General features: G+C 41.5%; 1 protein-coding gene across 2 annotated transcripts in view; it reads left to right on the top strand.

The window, feature by feature from the left end:
- Positions 1–19243, top strand: part of EMCN (endomucin) — a 237336-nt gene that overhangs the window by 162725 nt on the left and 55368 nt on the right. For both annotated transcript variants that reach the window (XM_073655386.1, XM_073655378.1), the window contains exon 8: positions 6982–7050. In XM_073655386.1, the coding sequence (XP_073511487.1) occupies positions 6982–7050 (69 nt within the window). The remainder of the gene's footprint in view (positions 1–6981; positions 7051–19243) is intronic.

The raw sequence follows: 19243 nt of genomic DNA, 5'->3' as shown, positions 1-19243 counted from the left end.
ACAATGAAATGTACTAGCTGTCTTAAAGGAAAAATGTCAAGAAAATTCTTTCCTAAGAATAGTACTACAAAATCAGAACAGCTTCTGAACTTAATACACACAGATGTTTGTGGTCCAATGAGTACTCAAACTCCTGGAAAGAGGAGATATTTTCTCACATTTATTGATGGTTATTCAAGATATACAGTTGTCTATCTGTTTCACAGCAAAGATGAGGTTCCAGAGAAACTTGAAATGTATCTCGCTGAAGTATATAACAAATTTGGGAGAATGACAAAAATTCTGTGTGCAGATAATGTAACTGAATATACAAGTAATAAGACACAAAGCGTTTTAAGGAAAAATGGAATTGTGTTTCAGACCACTGTACCATACAACCCTGAACAAAATGGTGTGGCGGAAAGAAGGAACTGGCACTTTGTGAAAGTGGAAGAAGTATGCTATTTGATTCAGATTTGCCAATCACATATTGGGGTGAAGCAATTTCAAAACAGACTACCAGGTAAAGCAACTGAGAAAACTCCATTTGAGCAATGGAACAGCAAGAAACCTGAACTACAACACATAAGAATATTTGGAGAAAAACGTACCAAATGGGAATCTCATGCAAAAGAAGGTATCCTGGTGGGCTACATTGAAATCCAGAAAAGATATAGAATCCTGAATCCAGAAATGAACAAGGTCACAATAAGTAATTAATGATTAATGAGAACTTCGTGTCACTCAAGTTTCATGACATCATATCAGTAGTCCAGCTGAAGCAAAAACAATATCAGTCACAATTTCAAAATAACAAGGAAATGGATTTAGAAGTTTGGTTAGGTTTTTCAACCACTGAAGAAGCAACAGAAAAATCAGGTGAACCTGAAGTCAGGAGATAGTTGAGATTAAACAATGGTATACCAGCAAAGCATTGATCCTAGTTTGTCAAAACACTACCAGAGTCAGAAGCGCAGTCATGGGATGAGATTCAACAGCCACCTGTCCATGAAAAACTGAAGTGGATGAATGCTACTAATGAGGAAATTAAGTCCCTTCATCATCTTCAAACTTGGAAACTCACCAAACTACAACAAGGCAAGAAAGCAATCAAATGTAAATTGTTTTTTAAGACCAAGTATGCCTCTGAAACATGGTTCACAGATTTAAAGAAAGATTAATCTCAAAAGGATATTCTCAGAGAAATTGTGAAGGTTATGATGCCACATTCCCTCCAGTTGCTAAGCAGACTACATTCAGAACTATAATGGCTATAGCGGCTGTACAAAAGATGTTTGTCAGATTATTGGACATCAAAACTGCCTTTTTAAATGGTGACATTGAAGAGGACTTGTACATGACTCAACCTCAGGGTTATATCAAAGAGGGTGAAGAGAATCTCGTTGCAAACTAAAAAAATCTCTCTATGGTCTTAAGCAATCGACAAGAGCATGGAACACAAAAATGAACAAAGTTTTATTGGAAGAAGGATTTAAGAGGTCAAGCAGATCTGTGTTTATGCACAAAATGTACAGAGGGAAAGTGGATGTATATTCTCTTATACTGTATGTGGACCATGTGATTATGGTTCATCAAGAGGAAACAGAACTTGCAAAGATGACTAAAATTCTGAATCAGCATTTCGAAACTAAAGACCTTGGAAATGTGCCATATTATCTAGGAATCCAGGTCCAAAGAGAAGAAAAGGAAGCTTTATTCTAATCCAAAGTGCAAAAATCAACTCAATTTTGAATCAGTTTGGAATGTCAGAAGCCAAAGGTATATCAACCCCAATGGAACTTTACTTAAAGTTGAAGATGACCTGTTACCTAACAATGAGAAATACAGACAGGCAGTGGGGGCACTTCTATACGTAGCATCTATGACTTGACCATACAGTGGGGGAAAAAAAGTATTTAGTCAGCCACCAATTGTGCAAGTTCTCCCACTTAAAAAGATGATAGAGCCTGTAATTGACATCATAGGTAGACCTCAACTATGAGAAAACAAATCCTGAAAATCACATTGTCTGATTTAGAAAAAAAAAAATGTAAATTTTGGTGGAAAATAAGTATTTGGCCAATTACAAAAGTTCATCTCAATACTTTGTTATATATCCTTTGTTTGCAATGACAGAGGTCAAACGTTTTCTGTAAGCCTTCACAAGGTTGGCACACACTGGTGCTGGTATGTTGGCCCATTCTTCCATGCAGATCTCCTCTAGTGATGTTTTTGGGCTGTCCCTGGGCAAGATGGACTTTCAACTCCCTCCAAAGGTTTTCTATAGGGTTTAGATCTGGAGACTGGTTAGGCCACTCCAGGACCTTGAAATGCTTCTTACGAAGCCACTCCTTCATTGCCCTGGCGGTGTGCTTGGGCTCATTGTCATGCTGAAAGACCCAGTCACGTTTCATCTTCAATGCACTTGCTGATGGAAGGAGGTTTGCATTCAAAATCTCACGATACATGGCCCCATTCATTCTTTCATGTACACGGATCAGTCATCCTGGTCCCTTGGCAGAGAAGCAGCCCCAAAGCATGATGTTGCCACCCCCTTGCTTCACAGTAGGTATGGTGTTCTTTGGATGCAACTCAGCATTCTTTCTCCTCCAAACACGCCGAGTTGTGTTTCTACCAAACAGTTCTACTTTGGTTTCATCTGACCATATGACATTCTCCTTGTTAGAACCCTCCTATTTGTTTTTTCAATCTTGTGTTTTGCGGTCACGTGACCATCTGCCTTTATATTCCAGCTACGCCCTTTTGGCTTTGCTGGACTTCAGTGTTTTTTGACTGTTTTGCTAGCCAGGTGCTTCTGTGCCTTTCTCTGTCAGTTTGCTTGGTCCTTCTGGGACCTCTAGTACCTTTTTGTCAGTTTATATTTTTGTGTTCTGCAACAACTTCTCTGTTTAGGAGGTGTCCCATTTTTGTTCCAGTCCTTAGTTCTTTTAGGGACCCCTCCCCTTATGCTATAGGTCTTCGTTGAGACTAGCCGAGGACTAAGGCGGGTCTGTTCGCTAGGAACAGGCAGCCCGCTACATTGTAGGGATTCAGCTTAGTCTTACTGTAGGGATAGCTTTCCCCTCTCTTTCCTTAGCACTTGTTGCAGATCATAACACTCCCAATACTCTTCTGGATCATCCAAATGATCTCTAGCAAACGTCAGATGGGCCCGGACATGTAATGGCTTAAGCATGGGGACATTGCTGGACATTGCTGGCACTGCAGGATCTGAGTCCCTGGTGGCGTAGTGTGTTACTGATGGTAGCTGGGTGGTTCTGGGATTTTTGCTCACTGTTCTTGAGATCATTTTGACCCCACGGGGTGGAGCCCCAGATTGAGGGAGATTATCAGTGGTCTTGCATGTCTTCCATTTTCTAATTATTGCTCCCACAGTTGATTTCTTCACACAAAGCTGCTTGCCTATTGCAGATGCAGTCTTCCCAGCCTGGTGCAGGGCTACAATTTTGTTTCTGGTGTCCTTCGGCAGCTCTTTGGTCTTCACCATAGTGGAGTTTGGAGTGTGACTGTTTGAGGTGTCTTTTATACTGATAACAAGTTCAAACAGGTGCCAGTACTACAGGTAATGAGTGGAGGACAGAGGAGCCTCTTAAAGAAGAAGTTACAGGTCTTTGAGAGCCAGAAATCTTGCTTGTTTGTAATTGACCAAATACTTATTTTCCACCAAAATTTGAAAAAAATTTCTTTCCAAGTCAGACAATGTGATTTTCAGGATTTGTTTTCTCATTTTGTCTCTCATAGTTGAGGTCTACCTATGATGTCAATTACAGGCCTCTCTCATCTTTTTAAGTGGGAGAACTTGCACAATTGGTGGCTGACTCAATACATTTTTTCCCCACTGTATATCACAGGAACAATTGAAATTCTCTGCAGATATGTGGAAAAATCGCACCAAAAAGTCTGGAATGCCGTTAAGAGTGTTCGTTGATATGTGAAAGAGACTTAAGACATAAATTTAAGGATATCTGCAACAGGAGATCTAAAACTCACAGGCTATGCGGATGCAGACTGGGCTGGTGACTTAAGTGATCATAAATCGACAAGCAGCTAAAACAGGTGTCTATAGCCTTGTCATCTACAGAAGCAGAGTATGTGTCTGCAGCCCACGCAAGACAAGAGGTCATTTGGATAAACCAATTATTAGGCGATCTTGGTAAGCCATCAACTCAACCGACAGTGATTTATGAAGACAACCAAGGATGCATTAAACTTGCATGCAGTGAGAAGATCAACACGAGAATCAAACACATTGACGTTAAACATCACCACGTGACCTGCGTGATTTGATAGAAATGGCATAATTGAGCTTATTTGTTGTGAGACTTACCAGATAGCAGATGTTATTACAAAGCCACTTCCATGAGCCAAATTTGAAGCATTCAAAACCACTATGAGACTAACAGGGTAAGTAGTTTTTGAATGAAGGTTTTGGAATAATGCTTATTATTGTATATATTGCAACAACTGCTATTTTCTACTGTTCAATAGTGCATGAGTTTCTGTCTCCAGCAGTGGTGATATATTGCCAATAATATATTGTTAAAAAAGAAAAAAAAACAAGAAGTTTTTGTTCACTGTGTGTGTAGCTGGAGCACAGTTTTACTTTCACTTTGCAACCTGACAGACAAGATGCTAAAATCCTAAGCTATAAGAAATACCAGTTGTAAGCTGTGCTATCTTTGTCCCTGAATAAACATACAGTAGAGACCAAAAGTTTTGCTTTTTTTTTTAAAGATTACTTCTGTCTCTTTGTTATTCAATTTTCCTGGTGATTTTAGTAAACTGGAAGCAAAAGGTTGTCAGCTATAAGGACGAAAATTGAGTTTTACATTGTTTTATCCCTTTATGTGTTAGTTTTCAACATTTGCTGGGCCAAATGTTTTGCATATTTTGTCATGGGTAGTCGAATTTGGCCTAAAAATTTTTTTTTTGTGTGTGTGTTTTTAGGTTAAAACATGGCAAAGACAAAGTCAAATTTATCACCAGATGTCAGGAAGCTTATTATTCTGAGATTAAAGTCTGGCAAAAGTCAAAAAGAGGTAGCTATGGAATTCAACTGTTCTCAGAGTCAAGTGTCGTGTATACTAAAGAAAGATAAAGAAGGTTATGGAACAGCTGACAAACCTAGACGAACGACCACGGATAACTTCATCCAAAGTTGATCACATTATTAATAAAAAGTCAGTATCTGATGTCCATAAAAGTGCTGCACAGATTTTTCACTAAATGAACAAAGAATATGGGGTCAAAGTGAATCGCCAAACTGTGGTGTGATGACTAAGAGCAGTAGGGTTGAATACATGAGTTCCAGACAAGAAGCCTTATATATCTGCAAAGAACTGGAAAGTCCGACCTGAGTTTGCTAAAGGACACAGCCAATGGAAAGAGACAGATTAGTCTAAGGTGTTGTTTTCAGATGAATCCAAGTTCCATCTGTTTGGTAGTGATGGCAAGCACTACAACAATGAATTACTCTCTATGTTGTGATCAATAAATAGTATATGCAAAACTTTTGGCAATCAGTTTTCTATAATTAAATGACCATACCTATATTCAAAAGCATTTTGGTTAAAATTAAGGTCTTGCATGATGACAACTTCATGCACTTTCAAGTTCATCACCAGGAAAATGGCATCACAACAACCAGACAGAAGTAATCACACTTTTAAAAAAAATGTAAAACCTTTGGTCGCTACTGTATATTCACTGTTGAACGGCTAGACTGTACAGAGATTAATCCTCTGCCAACAGGAACTGAGTGTAAATAAGTGTTCATGCCCTACAAACGTGTGGGCAGCTAGTATTTGTGAAAATTTTTTAAGGCTTTATTCAGATGTTCTTCCCGTGCGTGCGCATTAAGGCTGTGTAGTTCGCAGCTTCATTGCGCACATGTGGGGAACATAGCGCGTGCGCAGTGAAGCTGGTAATCACACAGCCTCACTGCGCACGCGCGGGGAATAGAGTGTCATAGTGCATGCGCAGTGAAGCTGCGAACTACACAGCTTCAGTGCGCATGCGCGGTGAACATAGCACATGCGCAGTGAAGGTGGTAATTACACAGCCTCACTGCGCAGGCGGACATGTACAAATGCGCATGCGCCCCACAATAATAGCGCTTGCCGGGAGCAATACTCAAATACGTGGGCAGCGCCAGCAGTGACTGAATGCTGCGCCAGCCCATGACTGAATGTGAGAATCACACCCCTATGACTGAAAACGAGCAGGTAGGACAAAGTATATCAAAGGTGATAAAATCATTATAATACCAACAATTTTAATAAAAAAAGCTTGTTAGTGATGCACATTGCATCACTAACAACGCTATGGGGGCAGTGTAGATAGTAGCTAGGACATGACAGGTTCCCTGTAAGGGAATTTTCAGGCTAGAAATCCCCTTTGATAAATGTAAGAAGCAATTAGGAGAACATATGGCACTATATCTTCTGTCCTGCCAACAACCGGTGAAAAAGTTGATAAGTGGAGATGAGCGGAAAAATAGGACCTATAGCTCCAGCAAGACTTCACTTCATGACATCCCATGGACTAGGAAGTGACAAGTGACATAGATGCCCAGAAGACTGCAGGTTGAGGATGAGAGCTGCAGAAGTGAAGTCTGTCTACAACAGAGGACCAGAACAAGGGTCAGAACTGGGTACTATGAATCTTTTTACTCATCTCTATTTAAAATGAGGATAACATTTAAACAATGTGCAATTATAAATTTTAGGCTCCACACACCAATAACTCCAATATTGTCAATTGGCCTGAACGCAGTAGTAAGTACTGTACCTAGGCCAATCACTGAATGATCATTCTGGATCACAAAGTTGAATCTAAATCAGGCTTTATTGCATCATGTACTGTGGATTAGCATTATGTTATAGCCACCTTTTTTAGTCTTTTTTGCTTCCATTCTTTATAAAAGGTTACCGGTTCTTTCAAAAAGTAATGTATATTTTTTACTTTGGCATTCTTAATAAGGTACAAAACAAGATGATGGAAAAGATCAAGAAGGTGACGCACCACCAACACCATCTAATAGCAAAAAAGGTAAGTATCTACATCCATAGAGCCTCATGTGATTATTGTACAGCATCCCACTGTTTTCTCTGCATTAAAAGGTTGGTTTCACATCATCGTCATATGATTGAATTTTAGCATTTATGTTATATGTGCAATATCTAAAACCCCTACGGTTCTACAGAACTGAATTTAGATCGCCATACAACCCAATAGTAGTCTGTGTTCAATTTAGTAATACTGCAGTAGGTACTTCTGGCCAGTCACATGATTTATTGAAATAGAAACTAAATTGTGTAGCTACTTTTGGTTTACACAGTGTTCAAAGTAAAAGCTTTTCTGTAAAAAGAAGGTAGAAAGGTTTCCCAGTCACCCTATGTTGCCTGTTAGATAATCCAATTATCTGATCCCTATCGACCGCAACATCTACCATTTGTGAAAGCTGGAGGACCCCCATACATATGAGATCGCCTGCCGACTCAACAGAAATTGGACATTTCGGCTCATATACACCTAATAATTGAAGGGAATCTATCAGTATTATCAACCTTCCTAACAATCTATATGGCCATTTAGGTCATTGAAAATTGAATAAAATTATACCTTGAAATCTGCATTCATAGAATCATAGAATCATAGAATCATAGAATGGTAGAGTTGGAAGGGACCTCCTGGGTCATCTGGTCCAACCCCCTGCTCAAAGCAGGATTCACTAGATCATCTCAGACAGATGTCTGTCCAGCCTCTGTTTGAAGACGTCCATTGAAGGGGAACTCACCACCTCTCGTGGCAGCCTGTTCCACTCATTAATCACCCTAACTGTCAAAAAATGTTTTCTAATATCTAATCTGTGTCTCCTCCCATTTAGTTTCATCCCATTGCTTCTAGTCTTTCCTTGTGCAAATGAGAATAAAGATGATCCTTCTACAATGTGACAGCCCTTGACATATTTGTAGACAGCTATTAAGTCTCCTCTCAGTCTTCTTTTTTGCAAGCTAAACATTCCCAAATCCTGCAACCGTTCCTCATAGGACATGGTTTGCAGACCAGTCACCATTCTGGTCGCTCTTCTCTGAACTTGCTCCAGTTTGTCTATGTCTTTTTTAAAATGTGGTGCCCAAAACTGTACACAGTATTCCAGATGAGGTCTGACCAAAGAGGAGTAAAGACCGATAATGACTTCACGTGATCTAGACTGTATGCTTCTGTTAATACATCCCAGAATTGTATTTGCCTTTTTTGCTGCTGCATCACACTGTTGACTCATGTTCAGTCTATGATCTATTAGTATACCTAAGTCTTTTTCACATGTACTGTTGCTTAGCTCTATTCCTCCCATTCTGTATATGCTTTTTTCATTTTTATTGCCCAGATGTAGTACTTTGCATTTTTCCCTGTTAAAAAACATTCTGTTGGTTGCTGCCCACTGCTCCAGTTTATTTAGGTCTTTTTGAATCCTCTCTCTCTCTTCTCTAGTATTAGCTATCCCTCCTAGCTTTGTGTCATCAGCAAATTTAATCAGCTTACCCTCAATTCCTTCATCTAAATCATTGATAAAGATGTTGAACAATACAGGTCCCAGGACGGAGCCCTGTGGTACCCCACTTGAGACATTCATCCAGCTGGATGTGAAGCCATTTACAACCACCCTTTGAGTCCGATCACTAAGCCAGTTATGAATCCACCTAACAGTTGCCTGGTCCATTGCATACTTGGTCATTTTTTCAATAAGGATGGTGTGAGATACTTTGTCAAATGCTTTGCTGAAGTCAAGATATACTATATCTACAGCATTTCCCTGATCCACCCAGTCAGTGATTCTGTCATAGAAGGAAATTAAGTTAGTCTGACATGACTTGTTAGTTACAAACCCATGCTGACTCTGGTTAATCACTTCATTCTTATCCATGCACTTACATACATGTTGTTTAATAATTTGTTCAAAGATCTTTCCTGGTATAGAAGTCAGACTCACGGGCCTATAGTTCCCTGGGTCCACCTTCTTCCCCTTTTTGAAGATAGGAACAACATTTGCTCTTCTCCAGTCTTCCTATGTCTTATTCTGGAGTAATCCACAGTTTTCTTAATATGTAAATGAGCTGTTAAGATCTATGGGCTGGACACAGATCTCCCTGAGAATCTGTTTCCAGAGCATATTTTCAATGAAATGGGAAGTTATCACTGAGAAACATGTTAGATTAGGAGAGCAAACTGTCAGTCATTACATGTCTCACACTCTTAACGTCCAATTTCATTTAAAATCAGCTCTGTAGGCAGATTCTCAGGAAGATCTATGTTCAGCCCATAGATCTTATTTTACATATTAAGAGAAATGTGGATTACTTTGCAATAAGACATCAGACATAAGACATCAGTACCATTTTATTCAACTTTCTATAATCTACATGCCCATATAGATGGCTTAGGAGGATTGATCCTACTGACAGATGCCCTTTAACCCCTTCACAACATGCACCGTACATGTACGGTGCAAGTCGGAAGCAGGTGTATTACAGCCAGGACCTTCTTCTAACAATCATGGGTGTAGCGGAGCTAGCCTGTTAAATGCCGCTGTCAATCTCTAACAGTGGCATTTAACACACGCCGGCATGGGTACGCATCATTCCATGTGCCCATTGGTACGCCCGTGACGTGATTGTGGGTCACCGATGGGTTGCTATGACAGTCGTGGGTCTGCTGAAGACCTCCATTCTTGTCATTATGGAGCTCCTTTGAAACCCTGCTTGTGGCCGGGTTTCGAAGAAGACTGTGATTTTTGCTATGTACAGCAATCATGTGTCATCGCTGTATATAGCACAAGCAATCAGACTATCGCAGCTTCAAGTTCCCTATGAGGACTATGAAGAACAGTGAAAAGTAAAAAAAATATGTTTTAAAACATTTAAAAAAAGTTTCAAGAATATGAAAAAATGAAAAAAACATAAAAAAGTTCAAATCACTCTCTTTTTCCCACATTAAAAATAAAAATAATAAAAAGAATTTATAAATACACATATGTGGTAGCGCTCAAAAAAGTATGATCTATTAAAATATAAAAATAATTAACCCAATCGGTAAATACCATAAACAAAAATATTCAAGAACGCCAAAATTACGTTTTTCTGGTCGCAGCAATTTCACAAAAATTAATGTAACAAAATGTAATGTCTATCCCAAAATGGTATCAATAAAAAAAAGTCTCGCCCCGCATAAAATAAGCACAGCTCCATTGACTGAAAAATTAAAATGTTATGGGTCTTGGAAGATGGCGACACAACCCAAGAAATTATTTTTGCAAACTTCTAATTTTATCTTCATCACCAAAATAATAAAAAAACTGGACATGTTTGGTATTTCCATAATTGTATTGATGAGCAGAATCATATTGCAAGGTCATTTTTATCACAAAATGTACACCGTAAAAACAGTTCCCAATGAACAATTTTGGAATTGCGTTTTTCACAATTTCTCCCCATTTGGAATTCTTTCCCTATTTCAAGTACTCTATGTGGTAAAATGAATGGTTTCATTCAAAAGTACAACTTGTCCCACAAAAAACAAGCCTTCATATGTCTATTTGGACGGAAAAACAAAAGAGGTACGGCTTTGGGAAGAGGGGGTGGAAAAACGAAAAAATAAAATTGGCCCCGTCGTGAAGTGGTTAAGGATATGCATACACCTTGCACCGTTGTTGACTATTCACTTTCTCACTTGAAATTTATTTGAATTTTTCATCTTATCCCTAAATTGCTCATAATAAAAACAGGAGTGGTGAGATCATAATTAGTGATGAGCGAGCATGCTCGCCACTGCTCGGTACTCGCCCGAGCATCTCAGTACTCGAGATGCTCAGAGCTCGCCGAGTACTTCCGCGATGCTTGGGAGGGAGCTCGGGTCCCCGTCCTGCATGTTTGGCGCTATTTAGAGCACCAATCATGCAGTGATTGTCTGACACTCACTGTAATGTCACAGCCATGGTGGTTGTGGCATTACAGTGATTGCCCAAATCGATGGGAACAGTGCTCACAGTGAAACATGAAAAGCTGGCAATTCATCAGCAGCATACACCGGTACCCAACAATTTATAACAGAAAGAATAGAGCATCACACATAGATTAGATAGATAGAAACATGTCAGTCACATATATAATAAGTACAGTGACAGTGTTGGTTACTGTACTTGTTATTTAGTGTTAAAATAAAGGATTTATTAAAAAAAAAATAATAGTGTTTTCATGCACCCGTCTCTTTAAAAAAGCCGGCCGGCAATTCATCAGCGGCATACATCGGTACCCGACAATTTAGAACAGAAAGAATAGAGCATCACACATACATTAGATAAATAGAAACATGACAGTCACATATATAATAAGTAGAGTGACAGTGTTGGTTACTGTACTTGTCATTTAGTGTTAAAGGATTTATTAAAAAAAAAAATGGCGTGGGGTTCCCCGTAATTTTAGTCTCTAGCGGAGGTTAAGCAGATGGCTGGGGCAGATTTTTGAAGCCTGGGAAGGGGGTAATACCAACGGAGCTTCCCAGGCTACTAATATCAGACCCCAGCTGAATACCTAGCCTTTACTAGCTATTAAAATGGAGGACCCCCCAAAAAAATGACGTGGGGTCTCCCCTATTTTAATAGCTAGCAAAGGCTAGGCAGACAGCTGGGGGCTGATATTAATAGCCCAGAAAGGGTGCCATGAATATTGGCCCCCTCCCAGGCTAGAAATACCAGCCGTCAGCCGCCCCAGAAATGGCGCATCCATGTGAAATTCATGAAATAATTTAAAAAAAATTAACGTGGGGCTTCGCCCTAGTTTTGTGTCCAGCCAGGTACAGCATCCAGGAACGGGATGCCCCCAACCACCAGCTGCCTATTTGTACCTGGCCGGACACAACAATATAAGGAAGCCCTTTTTTTTATTATTATTTTATGAATTTCATGAAATAATTAAAAAAAAAATACGTGGGGCTTCGCCCTATTTTTGTGTCCAGCCTGTAACGGGTCTGAGAGGCGGAACCTCTGAGCAACTATACAAGGGGGCGGTCCTTGTAAGGAAGCGGGTAACTCCCAGGGAAGACGGGCAGGTAGTCACGGCAAGTGACAGGGACAGTCTCTGGGTAGAAGGGCAGGTAGTCACGGCAAGTGACAGGGACAGTCTCTGGGTAGAAGGGCAGGTAGTCACGGCAAGTGACAGGGACAGTCTCTGAGTAGAAGGACAGGTACTCACGGCAAGTGACAGGGACAGTCTCTGGGTAGAAGGACAGCAGGCAGGTGGCTGGTGAGCGCTCCCAGGTGAGCGGGCAAGAGTCTCTGGACAGGCAGGTGGTCACGGCAAGTGACGGCAGAGCCTCCAGGTAGGCTAGCAAGCAGGTAGCAGGTGAGCGCTCCCAGGTGAGTGGGCAAGAGTCTCTGGACAGGCAGGTGGTCACGGCAAGTGACGGCAGAGCCTCCAGGTAGGCTAGCAAGCAGGTAGCAGGTGAGCGCTCCCAGGTGAGCAGGCAAGAGTCTCTGGACAGGAAGGTGGTCACGGCAAGTGATGGCAGAGCCTCCCGGTAGGCTAGCAGGCAGGTAGCAGATGAGCGCTCCCAGGTGAGCGGGCAGGCTGGTCCATAGACAGACTGACAGGTGTCGGAAGGCAGACCGTCGGACCGCAGGCTTGCAAGCAGGTAAACGGATATCAGGCAGGTATCAAGCAGGAATCTGGCAGGTGACTGGCAGGTAACTGGTAACGGGACCTGAGGGCTGAAGCAGAGTGAAGGCTTTGCAACAACATTGCTCGGGCACCTCCATTTTGGAGGAGGTGCCTTAAATATGGGAGGTCCTCCGGCAATTGGCCGGGGACTCCTTAGGACGGCGCGCGCGGTCCCTTTAAGAGAGGGGGAGCGCGCGCCCTAAGCTCACTGCCGGGGAAGGAGCGCGTGCCGGAAGCAGCGGGGAGACAAGCGCTGGAGGACGCCGCGCCAGGAGCGGGGAGGTGAGAGGGACGGCGCCCCTGCCTAGTATGGGGCAGAGACGCCGATGCTACACAGCCAGGTACAACTAGGCAGCTGGGGGCTGGAATCCGCAGCGCAGGGAGGCCCAAGCTTTCTGGGCCCCACCCGCTGCAAATTCCAGTCCGCAGCCACCCCAGAAAATGGCGCGTTCATAGAAGCGCCATCTTCTGGCGCTGTACCCAACTCATCCAGAGCCCTGGTGCGGTGGCTCACTGGGTAATAAAGGGGTTAGGGCCAGCTTGGTATTATCAGCTGGCCCTAAGCCCGAAATTCATGGGGTCACGCCAATATTAGACATGACCGCCATGAATTTCTAGTAAAGTATTTAAAAAAAACACAACACCCAGAATAAAGTCCTTTAATTAAAATAAACACACAATTTTTTAATGTTCTAAATTAAACCATACTTACCGTCACTCCCATTCCAGCTGAAGCCAATGTCTTCTGCAATAAAAGTAAAATAATAAAGCAACCTCATCCTTACCTTTCCATGGTTCCCAGGACAGCTTCAGCTCTGCTACATTCACATGACAGGCTGGATCGTAGCCGAAAGTTGCCATCCAGCTTGCCATGCCGCAGACACTGTGACGGCATCCAGATGAGCCGAGTTCATGTCCAATAAACTCAGCTCACCTCATGCACGTCACCGACAGCGTGGGAGAAATCTCCTGCGCTCAGATCTTCAGCAAGAGAATTCTCCCACACTGGGATGGCATTGAGATGACAGGCTGGATCGCAGCTGAGCTGCCATCCCAGCGTGGGAGAATTCTCCTGCTCAAGCGCTGAGCGCAGGAGAATTCTCCCACGCTGTCAGTGATGTGCATGAGGAGAGCTGAGTTCATTGGACATGAACTTGGCTCATCTGGATGCCGTCACAGCGAGACACTGAGGAAAGCAAGCATGCCTGCGCTTCTCAGTGTCTGCGGCATGGCAAGCTGGATGGCAGCTTTCGGCTGCGATCCAGCCTGTCAGGTGAATGTAGCAGAGCTGGAGCTGTCATGGGAACCATGGAAAGGTAAGGATGGGGTTGGTTTACTATTTTATTTTTATTGCAGGAGATCGTTGGCTTCAGCTGGAATGGGCGTTATGGTAAGTATGGTTTAATTTAGAACATTAAAGAATTGTGTGTTTATTTCAATTAAAGGACTTTATTCTGGGTGTTTGTGTTTTTTTTTTACTTTGACTATGGGGTTAGTAATGGGGGTGTCTTATAGACGCCCCCTCCATTACTAACCTGGGCTTGATGTCTGCTGGCATTATAAGCTGACATCAACCCCAACCCTATTACCCCACTGCCACCGCTACAGGGCAGTGGGAAAAGCGAGGCAAAGTGCCAGAATTGGCGCATCCTATGGATGCGCCATTTCTGGGGCGGCTGACGGCTGTTGTTTCTAGCCTGGGAGGGGGCCAATATTCATGGCACCCTTCCTGGGCTATTAATATCAGCCTCCAGCTGTCTGCCTAGCCTTTGCTAGCTATTAAAATAGGGGGGACCCCACGTCATTTTTTTGGGGGGGTCCCCCATTTTAATAGCTGGTAAAGGCTAGGTATTCAGCTGTGGGCTGATATTAGTAGCCTCGGAAGCTTCGTGGGTATTACCCCCTTCCCAGGCTTCAAACATCTGCCCCAGCTGTCTGCTTAAGCTCCGCTAGAGACTAAAATTACAGGGAACCCCACGCCAATTTTTTTTTAAATAAATCCTTTATTTTAACACTAAATGACAAGTACAGAAATCAACACTATCACTCTACTTATTATATATGTGACTGACATGTTTCTGTCTATCTAATCTATGTGTGATGCTCTATTCTTTCTGTTCTAAATTGTCTGGTACTGGTGTTTGCTGCTGATGAATTGCCGGCTGGCTTTTTTAAAGAGACAAAAACACTATTATTTTTTTTAATAAATCCTTTATTTTAACACTAAATAACAAGTACAGTAACCAACACTGTCACTGTACTTATTATATATGTGACTGACATGTTTCTGTCTATCTAATCTATGTTTGATGCTCTATTCTTTCTGTTCTAAATTGTTGGGTACTGGTGTATGCCGCTGATGAATTGCCGGCCGGCTTTTGTAAAGAGACGGGTGCATGAAAATCGGAGGGCACTAGTGTGTTCCAAGTGCCCTGCTATGTTTTTCATGCACCCTCCTATATACCCTGCCTGCCTGTCTGCCTATATATTCTGCCTGCCTGATGTTTAATTGAGCACCGTTCCCATCGATTTGGGAAATTTTTGACCTTCTGCAGACCGCCGGGGAGACCACCAGATAAATGCTCGAGTTTCCCATAGACTTACATTGGGCTCGTTGCTCGGGTCGAGCACCCGAGTATTCCAATGTGCTTGACCCGAGCTTCGAGCACCCAAGCATTTTAGTGCTCGCTCATCACTAATCATAATCTAACGGAGCATCATAGTCTTAGTCTTCCAGATGTATCATCAGACACAAACTTAAAGCTAAAACAATAAATGTCGGGCTGCCTAAAGTTTTTCCAACATTTTTTATTGAAAATGACCTTTAAAGTAGATTCCAAAATGTATACTTTGCCAAGATGCATATTAAACATAAAATACAGTACAAGTATACCTCATAGACAAAAAATGCATTAAGAGTTATGTTAAGGGTAGTTACAGTGCTGCTCACCATTATTGGAGCACCTTTATTTTTTCATAGACTGTTCAATATTATCAGAAATACATGGAAATGTACTAAAGTTATATCCTCAGGATTTTTTAATTAGTGGTCCAAAGTAATACAACAATAAAACATTGTTTTTCAACTGCCATGTTGCAATTAAAAAAAAACAGAACAAACAGCATGTGCATCCCTAATTAATACTTGGTTGCACACTCTTTGGCATTGCTGACAGCCTCCAAACGTTTCTGGTAGCCAATTATAAGCTTCTTGCACTTCTCAGCCGGAATTTTCTCCCACTCTTCCTTTGCAGTTTGTTCAAGCTCTTGAATGTTTGCAGGGTTCTTTTTCCCAATGGCAGATTTCAGCTCATCCCAAAGATTTTCAATGGGACTGAGCTTAGGACTCATTGCTGGCCCTTTTAAAACAGTCCATTTTTTTTTTCAACCATTCCTGTGTACTTTTGGATGTGTGCTTTGGGTCATTGTCTTGCTGGAGGACCCATGATCTTCAACTCAAACCAAGTTTTCGTACACTGGGTAGGACATTCCACTCTAAAACACTTAAAGTTCTTGATAATTCTCTGATTTCATGATTCCTGTGAAACGATCAAGGCCTTCAGTACCAGATGCAGCAAAGCAACCTCACAGCATTATGGATCCTCCACCATGCTTAACTGTTGGTAAGGTGTTCTTGTCCTTATAAGCTTCATTGCACCGTCTCTAAACAAACTGTTGCTTTGCATTGCTAAAAAGCTCTATTTTTTTTTCACCTGTCCACAGAACATTTTCCCAGAAGGATTTTGGTTTGTCAAGGTACTCTTTGGCAAAGATCAGTCATTACTTTTTATGTCTTTCCTTCAGTAATGTTTTCTTCCTTGGCCTTCGCCCATAGAGCTCTACTTGGTTTAGTGTGCGGCATATGGTGCTTTTTAAAACCATGAGCCCAGATTGTCCCAGGTTGGCCTTCAGGTCTTTGGATGTTTGTCGTGGTGTTTTTTCCACAATTTGCACAAACCTTCGAATACATCTCTTGTCAATTTTCCTCTTTCCCCCATGTCCAAGGAGGTTCTTGACGGTTCCATGCTTGGCAAACTTCTTAATAACACTGCGCACTGTTGAAACTGGGATACCAAGGTCTTTGGAGATGGCCTTATACCTTTTGGAAGTCTTGTGTTTGCTAATAATAGCAGTTCTGATGTCATCCAACAGCTACTTTGTCTTCACCATTGTGACAAAGAAACAGTGCCTACCATGTGTTTTTTTTAAAACAATGAAGTCATCATTCATTGGCTAATTCATGCCACATGAACACTGACAATTAACCCCTTTATGACATGAGACGTATCCATACGTCCCTGTGGCCTGGGCCTTAATGAGCAGGTACATATGAATATGAACTGTGCGCGATTGCCACAGCTGACACCTGACACTCAGTGCAGGGAGCGGTGCCCATACTGCTTCCAGGACTTTAATCCCTTAAATGTCACGATCGCTGCGATTGCAGCATTTAGTGAGCAAGCAAAGGGACAAAAGCCCCTCTGCTCTTGGATTGGAGACCCCGCGTCATTGCGGGGTCTCGATCTTTGCCATGTAAGCCCTGGCACCAGGCATTAGCAAGGTAGTTAGATCATGCACAGTGCAGGATCTAACTATCTTGTGTCTGCAGGGCTGACAGCTATAAGGTATATCAGTGATCCAGTGATCAGACTGCAGAAAGTGAAAGTCCCATAGTGGGACTAAGTAAAAAAGTGAAAAAAAAGTTGTAAAAACATTTTTTTAAAAATCACTAAATAATAAAAATCTATATATTGTACCCATAAATAAATACTATTATGAAAAAAAAAACAATAAAAGTACACATTTGGTATCGCTGCTTCTGGAACAACCTGACCTATAAAACTGTCCCACTAGTTAACCCCTTTAGTGAACACGGTAAAAAAAAAAAAAAAAAAAACGAAGCAAAAAGATACTTTATCATCAAACCGCAGAGCAAAAAGTGGAATAAAACATGATCAAATAGACGAATGTAAATAAAAATGGTACCGCAGAAAACATTATCTTGTCCTGCAAAAAAACAAGCCACCATACAGCTCCATCAGCCAAAAAGTGAAAAAGTTATAGCTCTCAGAAAAAAGCGATGCAAAAAAAATGTTTTTTTCTATAAGATAGTTTTTATTGTTTTAAAGCGCCAAAACATTAAAAAAAACTATATAAATGTAGTATCGCTGTAAACGTACCACAAAAATTTTACCACATGCGGAACAGCATAAAAAAATACCAAAAAACAATTACTGAATTGATGGTTTTTGTTTATTATGCCTCCTAAATATCGAAATAGAAAGCGATCAAAAAATGTCACATGCCCAATAATAGTAACAATAAAAACGTCAACTTGTCCCGCAAAAAAAAATGCCTTTACATGACTCTGTCGGTCAAAATATAGAAAAATTATAGCTCTTAAAATATGGCGATGCAAAAACTATTTTCTTGCAAAAAAAAGTGGTTTTTTTAGTGTGTGACAGCTGCCAAACATAAAAACCCAATATGAATTTAGTATCGCTGTAATTGCGCTGACCCGAAGAGTAAAATGGCCTAATCACTTATACCGCAAGAGGAACGGAGTAAAAAATAAATGAAACCAATTCTTCACTTGCTGCTGATTTGTTCATTCTGCCGCCCAAAGTTTGCAGTATGGCTCGGCTCACATTTATCCTGCGCTCTGCTTACACTGGGGTTTCCGTGTAAATGTCTGAAATACATGATTCAAACGGAACCCCCGGCAGAAGATTCCCTGTAATGAGGCAGATGGAGGCACCGTGGATGCCATCTGGCCTGTGATCCCACGGTGTCTGTCTTTTTATTAGGCATGCATAAAAGTGCTGTCAGCCACAGTTTCTCTGAAAAAAAGGACACCACTGAACAGAGGCCAGACGGAGTCCATAGTAACTCTGCTACCTCATTATAGTAAATGGATCTCTCGGGGGTTTGTCTGAATTACGTCATTCAGAGATTTAAATGGAAACTCCGACATCAGTGCTCAGCATAGAGCACAGGATAAATGGGAACATTTTACACAACATTTTGGATCACAATAAAAGCTTTCACTCAATAAACAAAAAAAACAATTCCCCACTTAGGTCCGTCGTCTGTTAACGGAAATATAGAGGGCTTCCATGTTACTAGTAGCACAAAGCTCTGGAAAAATGAAATGACCGTTGCCCCCCCAAAAAATATTCAGCAAATTTTGTGCTCCCAAATACAAATGCCCACCTACCTTTTGAGCCCTACAGTGTGCCTAAATCTCAGTTAGCATCCACATGTTTGACATTTCTGCAGCAATGAGAGCCTGCCTAATTTACGGGTGCATGTCTCCAGAAGAATGTGCTAGGCATAACGTATTGGTCACTACAACGCAAGTTTGCAATTTTCACTCAGCAACATCCACTGCTACTTGTTTCTGGAAAACACCCATGTAGTTAAAATTGTAACATACCTGGCGGCGTCCTTGCATAGTGGTCCATCTCCCACTGTGCAAGAGCGCGCACTTGATCTCCAGTCCAGTCTGCTAGCCTGGCTTCCCTCCA

Source organism: Phyllobates terribilis, unplaced genomic scaffold (genome assembly GCF_046119375.1).
Source record: "Phyllobates terribilis strain yellow unplaced genomic scaffold, ASM4611937v1 Scaffold_1__5_contigs__length_1240528914, whole genome shotgun sequence".
Lineage (NCBI taxonomy): Eukaryota > Metazoa > Chordata > Amphibia > Anura > Dendrobatidae > Phyllobates > Phyllobates terribilis.
Note: the sequence above shows the minus strand (reverse complement) of the source record. Positions and strands in the feature narration are given on the sequence as shown.